Source organism: Mus caroli, chromosome 9, assembly GCF_900094665.2.
Source record: "Mus caroli chromosome 9, CAROLI_EIJ_v1.1, whole genome shotgun sequence".
NCBI lineage: Eukaryota > Metazoa > Chordata > Mammalia > Rodentia > Muridae > Mus > Mus caroli.
The window spans coordinates 46659648-46671033 of record NC_034578.1 but is presented as its reverse complement, the minus strand read 5'-3'; the positions used below and the strand labels follow the sequence as shown (position 1 = coordinate 46671033).

At 45.3% G+C, this 11386-nt stretch overlaps 1 protein-coding gene across 16 annotated transcripts in view; it reads left to right on the top strand.

Moving 5' to 3' along the window:
• Positions 1-481: 481 nt before the first annotated feature.
• The window catches only part of Ncam1 (neural cell adhesion molecule 1), a 296582-nt gene continuing 285677 nt past the window's right edge, over positions 482-11386 (top strand). For 5 of the 16 annotated variants that reach the window (XM_029481093.1, XM_029481092.1, XM_029481090.1 and 2 more), the window contains exon 1: positions 482-790. In XM_029481093.1, the coding sequence (XP_029336953.1) occupies positions 739-790 (52 nt within the window). In that variant the 5' untranslated portion in view covers positions 482-738. The remainder of the gene's footprint in view (positions 791-11386) is intronic. The other 11 variants (XM_029481098.1, XM_029481097.1, XM_029481101.1 and 8 more) reach the window with 3 other exon arrangements.

The following is an 11386-nucleotide window of genomic DNA, read 5'->3' as shown; positions in this document are numbered from 1 at the left end:
GAAGAAGAAGAAGAAGAAGAAGAAGAAGAAGAAGAAGAAGAAGAAGAAGAAGAAGAAGAAGAAGAAGAAGAAGAAGAAGAAGCTGCCATATGCTTTTTATTGCAAGGACTTTAGTAATTAAACTGGAGGTGGGGGGGGGGTGTCCACAACTTTGAAAATCGAACCGAATCTAAAATTCTTTTTCCCCCTAATTATTAAAAACGTTCAAATTCCTGATTAAGGAACGCTGGAGGGCAGAATGATCTCCAAAGACGTGAATGAAGGAGAAGGGTGAAAAGAAATCCCAGCTCTGCCTGGAAGGTTCCCTGTGAAAGAGCCCGGCTCCATTGGTAACTCCAGGCCGTGTTTTGCAGGCAGCCGCATCTGCCTCCCCTGTCTCTTACCTCCTGGATGTTAGGAACTATTTGTGGTCGGCGTGGTGGAAGGACACAGTGAGGCTCTCACCTCCGCCCCCCGCCCGTCGCTCGCATCCCCAGTTCCATCAAAGCCAACCCGGGCCAGCGCAGGGATCTCCGAGTTGGGAGTGTGCTGAGGCTGGGACTGTCACTCATTCTCCGCTCAGCGCGTGAACGCAGCTCGGCAGTGGCTGGCAAGAAACAATTCTGCAAAAATAATCATACCCAGCCTGGCAATTGTCTGCTCCTCGGTCCATTGCTCCGCCGCCGTCCACAGTCGCTTGCAAGGGGAAGGCACTGAATTTACCGCGGCCAGAACATCCCTCCCAGCCGGCAGTTTACAATGCTGCGAACTAAGGATCTCATCTGGACTTTGTTTTTCCTGGGAACTGCAGGTACATTTTAATTTAATTTAATTTTTTTTTAAAAAAAATCTACATCGGGTCTGTTAATTGTCCGCTTGCCCCTGTCTTCTCTCCCTCTCCCCGAGAAGCCGGTTCTTTTGGCTGGTTTTGTGTGTAAAGCAAAGACAGCATTTTCACTGAGCTGAGAAGGGAGCGCATCGTATCCTCCTTGCGTGGCCAGCCAAACCCGTGCCCTCCGGGACGGCGCTGGACGCGGCTGCCTCCCCGCTCAGTGGCGGCCGCGCACGCCCTTCCCACTTGTGTGCCCGCGGAGGTGGGACAGGGGTATGGGGACCGGGATGCTGCCGTGATGGGCAGCGCTGCTTTCCCCTTCCCCGAAGGCGGGTGGCGGATGCGTGGCTCGGGTGGTGTCGCCCCCCAGGCACATCTTTCACCTAGAGGGGTTTGCAAGCTTCGAGAAGAGTGAACAATAAGGCTGGGGCAGTTTTACCCCCACCGTTATGTCCCGGGCTGTGGTAAAGTGAGGCTTGCAGCCTTCGCTTACTCCCCCCCTCTTCCCCGCCCCGAATAACGGTTTGCAAAATGGGGCAACCACCGGCAGCACCGCAGGGCCGTGTGGTCGTTCCTGCACCCCCGTGCAAATGACGTTAGTTTTTCATTTGCCAAATTGCTGGGTACTTGCAAAACCTGCCCTCGGCCGGGAGCACGGAGGGATGGGAGGGTCCAGCGCCGCGTTTTGACAGGAGGAAGTGCAGAGGGGCGGAGGGTGAGGAGGGCGTGATCAGGGCTGCCTGGTTGTGTGTGTGTGCGTGCGCGTGTGCGCGCGTGTGCCTTTACACGCACCGAGAGCCTAGGGTTGCACGGTGCCAGCGAAGAATGGCAGGTAGCCAGCTGCCCAAGACACCTCTTCCTTTCTCTGGGCGATATTCCTGATTCTGGCAAAGTGTGAACAATGGGGAGCTCGGGAGAAAGACCGTAGCGACGCTGTCGCGGGTGGCGGGGGCTGTGCCACCGCCCAGAGATCCTTAGCATTCGGGAAGGGGGCGCATTGCATTTTGGCTATTTCTATCTCGGCTTTCCCTGGAAAATTCCTCAGTGTGCCCACCCTCCCTTCCAGCTGCTGCCCCTACCCCACCCAAGGATTTGTGCTTTGGCGTCCCAGTGGACTGGGAGAGGGGGAAGCAAAGGGCGCTGGGGCTGCCGAGAGCTGGGTGGGATGGGCCGACAGCTGGGGCGGGGGGCGTGTGCTGCCAAGCACCAGCTGAAAGCAGGCTAGGCGGACGAGACCGCGCATGGCTGTGGCTTCTGCCTGGTGTGGCTGTACTGGTCCAGATCTCTAAGCCTTGGGTGTGGAGCCCACAGAGCGGCCCCGGGAGCACCCAGCGCGCCCCCCTCCGAGGGCAGCAGGAGAGCAGAGCTGGGCCACCGCCTCCAGCCAACTCTGATCGGCGACCAATCAGAGCGAGGCTGGCTGGGCGGGAAGCCGCGAGAGGCTTTTATTGCGGCGCGGGTGGCGCCCAAGCTGCCAGGATGGTCTCCGGGTGTTCTAGCTTAACGGTCTCGCTCGCCTCCCGCTGGGAGAGACCCCGCCCTGTTACTGCCCCTAGCTGCACGGCTGTTTTCGAGGACATAAAATGGAGAAGGATAGGCCCTGGGGCATCTCTTGGTCCAGCTAGCTCATTCTCGCCCACTCGTGCTTCTTTCTTGGCGCTTTGGAGCATTCAGGCTCCCTGTCCATGGCGCACAGTTGCGACGGAGCGCTTCGCTTGCGAGTGCAGAAGACAGCGGCTCCCAAGCTGTGTCCCGGAGAGCAGACGCGCCTGCGCTGACCCTCTGGCCAAGGACTAGACGCTGGGGTGGGGGGCGTGGCGGGGTGTGGTAGGGCGTGTCTTGACAGGGCGTGCCAAATGGGTCCTCGCCACCACCACGCCCTGGACTGGCAGAAGCGTGTCCTTCCCTGTGGTGCTGTGGGTGACCTCCTCTTAGGGTGTGTTTACTGAGACCTTCCTTCTGGATAGCAGCATGACAATGGAGACCTAATCTTCCATGATGCGTCTTTTTAGGATCTCCTAGTGGTCTTCTCCATGTTGGAGATGGGTGTAACCCTCAGTGTTCCTATCCTGGTGGGAGCTGAGGGAGGGAATCCTACAGTGGCGTGATACTGGATGCTCAGGCAAGACTGACATCCTAACCAGTGTTCCCTGGAACGAAAGAATTCTTATTCTGCCCCTAAGCCCAAGCGGCGAGGACGAAGAGAAAGAAGCACATACCAGCCTGTTTAACAAAAGAAAGTGGTTTTACAAAGAGAATTTTCAATTAAAGTATTGTTTTAACCAGCTTAAAAAAAAATCTAGAGAATTCAGACCAAAGGGTTTGGAAGGATATAAAAGAAGGATATATATGAATATCCCCCGTCATTAAGCTGCAAATGCTGTAGAGTATCCACAGACAATGGTATATATAATTCAAACTCTTATTGGTGAATATGAGAATTTAATATATAAGAAATGCTATCCGTAGCACTCGTTAATAAATATCCTGGTGCATATCAAATGAATCAGATGTTGTAGGTGTCTTCTGCCCTTTAGAAATAAAAAGACAGCTTGCATAATTGCATAGTAAATCTGAGATTGTGGAAGCAGCATTTGTTGCATGCTGGCTGGCTGACTGACTGAATTCTGTGCTTGAACGATCTGGAACCACGTGCTTAGTTGACAATTTTAGTCCTTTGCTAGTCGAACCTGAAAAAGTTAAGGATTAGGCAGCACTGTTTTTCTAACAAGATAACACCAGCCTTAGAACAAAGAGCAAATTTAGTACAAAAGGAAACATACATAAAATATATCTCATATCCCTTGCTAAGCAGTTGAAGACGCTGTTCAAAAAGGTGTATTGGGAGAGTAATCACACAGACCTCTATTCTTCTTTTGACATTGGTTTTCATTTACAAGGGGAAATGTAAAATTTGGACAAAATTTAAATGACTGTAACAAAGCCATACTTATACGGAAAACCTTTTACCACTCACGACCTTTTTTCAAAAACATGCTGCTGTTCATAAAGTTTAGCTAAAAAACATTGAGATTAACTTAGAATTCGTTTAAAATGTAACAAGACTAAAGTCAAATGGAGATTATAATCTAGAATTGTGGAACTATGGCCCTCCTTTTATTTAAGTTGGTGGGTGTTATGTTGCTGTTTGGCTATTTGGGGACAGTATCCCTTAGTGGCTTCGAACTCATTATCTAGACCAGGTTGGCCTTGAACCATTTTAGAATCCTCTTGCTTCAGCTACAGTGCTGATAGTACATCCATGAGCTACTAAACCACTTACTTATATTTTTGCTGTTTCCACTACAAAAGCCCTGAAGATCTCTCTGCCCTGCTAAGTTTTCACTTATCCTACACTGACAGCATCCCCACCTTCCTGCTTCCACCAAGAGATTAAACTTGGTGCCCTCTCTCTAGGTGCCTTCCCCCCAGATACCTTTTGTTTTAGCAGTATCAGGAGACAAGCAGAAGGTTGTGTCTCAGAGCTTGGCTTAGTAAAGCAGCTTTTTCCAGATCTACCCCTGGCAATTGATTAAACTAAGGATGTGTTCCTTGAATGGGTCAATAGTTCTCTAAGCTTGATCAAAATTAAAGTAGATAGGCCCTTAACTAGCAAATGGCCTAGTAGGTACAGCACTTGTCATCAATGCATCCCCAGAACTCACGTGATAGAAGAGAGGACTGATTCCTGCAAGTTGTTCTCTGACCTCCACACATATGTAAAAATACATACATACAAAAAAATCAAAGCAAATATCAAGAATGCCCCCCAATACAAATCCCCAACAATACAAGGAAAATTAAGGTGTTGGCATGTTATTAATAGACAGTATAGTTATAGACTCCAGTGAGGGAGAAATTAGCTACAGGGAGCCCTAGCCTCTAAGAGCTTTTGAAGTGATTCCCTTTGGAGTATACTTATCATTAATTGAATTCTTCTGATAGGTAATCTATAACTCAATGTAAATAATCTCTAAATTTTCCTGTCACTGGGAACAATGTCTTAATTGCCTTTCAAAATAAATGGCACCATTTTGTCAGACAGACTCTAATCTTTACTGTGACAGATGTTTTTCTTCATGCCAGAACTCAGTTTCTTAACTTATAGGCAGCATTTGTAAACCTCACATTGCTTGAGATATGGACTTTGGGATTTCTGGTGCAATCACTTCCTTTTTTTAGATGATGAAAGCTGTATTTGTAGTAGCTTGATGAATTCCCCCACCCCTATTTACGTCATCAGTATTAAAGCACTGTGGCCTTTCTCCAGATTGCAAGTGACTTCGGTGCTGCTGGCAGACCTCCAGATATGTTACAGTCTTTCTCAACTTTGTGGGAAATAAGTGGCTGAGTACCTGTTGCTGAAGGACATTTGAACTCTCTGTGACAGTCTTTGGTCTGTGATGATAGAGACCAGAACGAATTGTCAGGGAGAGAAAGCAGGCATTGCACCTGTTCCCATCTATCTGCTGAAACCGTCTAGCTTGGGAGGAGACAAAGGCTCGTGCAAAAGACTCTCCTGTCCTACTAATGATGTCGAATGGATAAACAGTGCTTTGTGGTGTCAAGATAAACATTTAAATGCAAACTCCATGATGGAGCTTGGTGATCTAACAGATCTATAGAGTAAGGAGTGTCCGGAATTTTAAAAGAAATGGCAGGCAGTAAGTTACAAGCAGCATTTTTCTAATCCTAAAAACTCCATTATGAATTAAACAGAATTGGAAACATGAATCATCAATAATGCTCATTTCAGCTATGAGTCAAAAGACCAAGGCTCAAATATCTTTTGCTACAAAGGAAGAATTCTGAGTAAAATCCAGTAGGGAACTGTGTGTGCTTTTTAATATACTCCCCAAGTCTCAGCAATATTGTAAAAGGTAGCCTCAAAGGAAGGGCAGACTTTCACAAGGACCCTTCTGAATCCTAATGATTTGCTTTTATGAGGCCTGGAGATTTTAGTATTAGAAAAGATTTTAGCAAGAATGTTTTTGATAACACGAATAGATATGCTTGCTCTCCTGCAGGACACTGGAAAACAGAAGTCAGTCTGAACGCCATGGTCTTGTCACCTCGAGCCCTTTGTGTTATTAACTCCTGAGGCTGATGTACAGGGATGTAAATGACCTGGCACTGGCAGCACCGCCATTGTGCCCTTCGGTTTCGTGCTGTTGAAATACTGTCTTTCAGCTGCAGATGCTCAGTAGGAACAGTGCCTTCTGATGTTGGTCTGGGTGCCAAGTGGAGGCCTTTCAAGCAGTTTCAATACATTGTACTTAAAATGCTCTTAGGGCATGTCTACTGGCAGCCACTGAGTTAACTGGTTTTCAGTTGAGTTGACACACTTCTCCCTCCCTATAGACATAATTTAGTTTCTAAGCAATCAGGGATCTAAAAGAGACTGCAGTTGAAGGACCTATATGGGGCATATATGGGGAATCGAAGATTTTAATAGACCTGTTATGCATTCTTTCCATCTTGATATTTGTAATGCTTTCTTGATTGCAGAGATCATGTGGCTGGTGTGACTTCAGAGCCTCATGTCTAACCTGCACCCCACTGCACACTCACTTTTGATGGGGAGCTGAAAACACTACAATGTCTGAGCTCCCCCTTTTTCTAGTTTGTATAATTCCTGGGCTAACACAGACAAAGCCTTGCTTTGCCCCCTCTCCATTGGCTTCTGATTACCTCATCATTTCACAGCATTCCTGGTAATTTCACACTCTTTGAGATCCTGTTACATATTCTCTTAAACAGAGGATCGGATGTGTTTACCAAGTGCCAAACTTTAACCATCATCCCTGTGGTGAGCCACACTGGCGTTCGATGAGGTCATTTGTGCTGTCAGAGAAGCCTGCTATGAGTACTCAGGCTTGGAGATGAGGAGATGAGAGCTTGGTACCTAAGCTCGGCAGCAGCTTCAGCCATGTCTCTCCCTAACTGTATGACCTTGGAGTCCTGACTATTTTGGAGACCACAGGAATTCAATAGATGTGACCTATGAGTATTTACATGAGGAAATGGATGTATCTGGAGCTAGAAAAAGATTACTTAGACATGGTGCTGTCTTTTCGGGAGATGTTAGCAAGAGCATCAGGAGACATTGGTGTTGTTAGTGTCAGAACTAGATTTGGAGACATGGTTGCTAAGTGTCCCAACGTTGCTATGTTAGGATGCTTTAGAGGGAAAAGTGACTTGATCGTAAGATGGAAAGCCATCAGTACAAGGACGGATATGGTTCTGTTGGCAATGGAGGTTATAAAATTCTGACCCTCGGAAGGAAAATCCACAATCTCATTGCTTTTGCAAGGATTTAGAAGACACATGGCCGTGAGAAGACATCACCAGGTTCCCATCTCTCAGGGTCTAGGAAGGCACGTGCTTCAGGACTCTGGAAAACTCTGGTCTTGCTTTAGCAACTGTGTTTAGGTCTGTTTGATTTTTTTTTTCTGTTTCAATTCAGTTGCTTTGGAATATAGGTGAGTGGTTCCAGCTTGCTGTACGTGGACTCGACGTGGACAAGTCCCATTGCTTTCAAGCTTAGAACCATGTATCAGGATCAAGGTTGTTTCTTAAAAGAAGCTGCTTGACCTTTTATTTTCCCAAGGGTCTGCAGTGAGATCTAAGGTATGCTATGATTTCTCACTGCAGGTATTCTTGTAAATTACCAACTCGAATAAAATAGAGTAATTGGTATTCTTAGTCAAGTGAATCAGACTTAAATACCCTACTGGCTGGGCAGGAAGTAGCTCTGCCAACTAAAGGTGCCTTGGGTAGGAGGCTGCAGAATTTGTTTTAGGTAGCTAAAAGCAGATACCATGGCATAGACTACCAATTATTATATCTTAATCATCAGTGTGTGGTTCATAGGCCCATTATATCATTTTGTCTTCTCATCATTTATTTGGTAAATATTTACTCTGGGCTTGTTTGGTGCCTTTATTGGAAGCACAGTGGTCAGATAACATATCATATCAATGCTGTTTGTGTACAGGACCTAGGCTAATAGTGCAAGAGGAATGTAGCTGTTACACAAGAAAACCACATGCACACATTTGAAAAAAAACTGAGGAAGGAGACAGGACACTGTCGGAGTTTGTGAAGAGAAAGTCTGCTTATTGGATGGTTAGAGAAATGAAGGTAGCATTTAGACAACTATCAAATAAAAGAGATGGATGGCGTTCATTCTCATTTTAAGACCTGACCTCTGGCCTGCTCCATTGGACAAACAGAGTAAAACAACAGGCAGAGTCAAATTCCTGTATCTAATAAAAATTCCTAACATCTTGAGGTCAAACAACTTTGGAGATTGTGCCTAGTTTCGGTTTATAGAGTCAAGAGGGACATGCCTCTGTTTCCAGAGCTTTCCCTCATTCACACAGAGATATGATCCCATGGCTCTTTTTGGGACCACAATAAAGGAAGCAATCAATTCTGTGTGGGGGCTCCCTTGAGCTTTGCTGAAGAGATGAGTTTGCCTTCATGAAGAAGAGGTGATTCAAAGAGAGCAAATCACTGGAGCAAACTATATACAGCTGGGTTTGGGGAACAGAGGCAGGATTTGACCAGAGAGTAGAAGAAAGAAACAGAAACCTAAGGCAATTGTTTATTGAGGTGGGGCTGGGCCATGATTTCTATAAGTTGACTGCATTTACTCCTTTTCTCAATGACAACTTGAAAACAGGTAGCCTTGGGAAATATGGTAACAGACTTGCCTGTGGTGGCTCTGCATAGACTGTGCCTCACCAAAGTGAGGAGTCACAGGGAAGGGACATTGTGGGGAACTCTCGGGTTTATACATCTGCTAGACACACTGACATTCTGTAGGTTGTTGCTTTTCTGAGCCCTTGTCCTTATCTACAACGCTGAACCCCTGATGCCCACACCACCTACTGGGTTTTAGTAAGCTTAAATAAACAGTTAATAATCAATAGGCACTTTTGAACAGTTTAGTTCATCTTCAGCCAAGAGATTTTATCTAACATGTTTGTTTAAAGAAAATTCACTGTGACAGCTTTGGGCATGGCTCTGAGTGAGAGGAAGAAGGAGAAAATAAAGCAAAATTGAGACTCCCTTTGGCTCTGTCAAAGCTTCCAGGTGGTTACAATGCAAGTACTAACTTAGTCCCCATAGTTATGAAGGCTGCTATGTGGCAAGTCCCTAAGTGAAGGAGCCAGGCTACAACCCCTTAGATAGGCAGACCTCTCCTTGATTCCTTCTAATATCTAAAAAGAGATGGAGAAGACTAAGAACGTGATCCAGGCTTCTAGGGCCATGAACCAGTAGGGCAAAGAAGATGTGTTTCCTCATGGAAGAAGATGGGACTGGAGAGAGAATTGTAATGAAGACTGATTTAAGGTGTGTGTGTGTGTGTGTGTGTGTGTGTGTGTGTGTGTGACATTAAAATCTTAAATGCTAGACTAAGGAAATATGTATTACCTGAGATGTAAGAGTCAAAACAAAAACAAAAAACATGTTCTAGAGGAAGATCAGGTATAGGAAAGGAAGGATGTGCTGTGCTGTATTACATGTGAGGTTGACCAGAAAGTCTAAGGAAGTGTTTGGCTCTATCTAATAGGAAGACTCAAGTATGAAGAAGGGAAACTTTTAGGTTTAGAGTCAAAAGATTATGGCTTAAAATTGACATTGCTCTGACTAAGTGAATATGGACATTACCTATTTCCTTTGAACACTAATGTCTTCATTTGAGGGGACAAAAATAAGAGCATATGTGTGAAACCCATTATACATGAAAGTACTCAGCTGGGCGTGGTGGCGCACGCCTTCAATCCCAGCACTTGGGAGGCAGAGGCAGGCGGGTTTCTGAGTTTGAGGCCAGCCTGGTCTACAGAGTGAGTTCCAGGACAGCCAGGGCTACACAGAGAAACCCTGTCTTGAAAAACCGAGAGAGAGAGAGAAAGAGAGAGAGAGAGAGAGAGAGAGAGAGAGAGAGAGAGAGAGAACACGTACTCTACAACTCTACTCTTTATTATATGGTTGAATGGTTTTATAAAAATAATTTTTCTTTGTTCAAAAAGGGCTGCTTAGTGAAAGGAAAAACACTGTGGTACATCTTATAGAGCAGCTCATTTTGAAAAGTCATCATTTTAATGACTTTGGAGAGAAGAGGTGCATGGGTGAGATGTTAGAGATGGGCAAGCTATGCTGAGGTCCGTCAAATCCAAGATGGAAGATGCCGAAGGTGGACAGGGTTTCTGGATTTTCATCTTGGAGAAGGGAAAGCAATAATGAGGTCCATCGTGTCAGAAATGGAAAACACAAACTGAGGTGGATAGGGTTTCTGCATTTTCATCAGTGTATTTCCTAATTTTTGAAGTTCAGGGTCTCATTCTGTACCCCAGGCTAGCCTGGATCTCACTTTGTAATGCAGACTGCCATTAAATGTGAACTTCTGAGTTATCAGGATTACAGACATAATGCCCAGCAAGATTGTGGTATTTTTTTAAGGTCTGCCTTTAATAAGTACTAGAACTTATTATAGCACTGTTAATAAAGGTGGAGTTTGGATATTGTTGGTTTTAGGGAACCTCTGGACATTCTAATATCTTAATTTATTATAATTTATTATTTTCTAAGCTGTGAGTAGTGATATTATCTCTTTATTATACATTAATAAAGAAGTAAAGAAGGGAAAGAGGAAGGAATAATGGAAGGCAACAGTAGAGTGGATTAAATTAGAAAAGAGTATTTTATAGAGTTGGACTTGTTGAACTTTTGTTTCTGGTGTGTGTGTGTGTGTGTGTGTGTGTGTAACCTGCTTGTGATGAAAAACATATTGTAACTTAGGTCAACATACTTTGACACCTACTGTCACACAAGGAAAGGTAAAGGACAAACAAGAGGATAAAGCTATCTGCAGCAGAGAACATGGAGTAAGAAGGTTCAGGGTAAGGACTGGTAGCCTTTGAGGGAGGGAAAAAATGACAGCAATACTACTTACCAAACAAGGACTCAACATGTAATCCGCAGGGGAGGGAGCAGAGAGCAAGAAGGGAGGAAGGAGAGAGGAAGAAGGAGGGGTGAGGGGGAAAGAGAGAAAAACCTCCATGGCAACCTGACCTCAGAAAGCTTGTCTACTCGGGAGCAAAAGGACTAGAAACACCGGAAAGCAACCAGAGCACAACTTGGAGAATTTAACACGTCACTAGCCAGATGGAGATTGTCAGGGAATCAGGAGTGGTTGGAGAACCCTTCTCAATCATTGAGAGGAGGTTTAAAGGAAGGATGGAGGTGGAGGAAGGTGGGTGGGGCTAGTCTGTACATGCACATATAGGATGTATCTGTACAAAGCCCAGCTAAGGAGGAGAGGATGAAGACAGGTGGTAGGAGTCTTACTTTTATGATTACAATAGAAAACATGATGAATCACGTTCAATACTTGGTGGACTTGATGTAGTGTTTAGCATCCAGAATGCTGTCCTGTCTACAATTCAGAAAGGAATGTTGAACAATACGGAGGGAACCAGATCCTAAAAGTATGAACTACAAGATCATATATATATAGAAGTTTGTATATTTCCCCTCCCCTCCCCTCCCCTCCCCTCCCCTCCC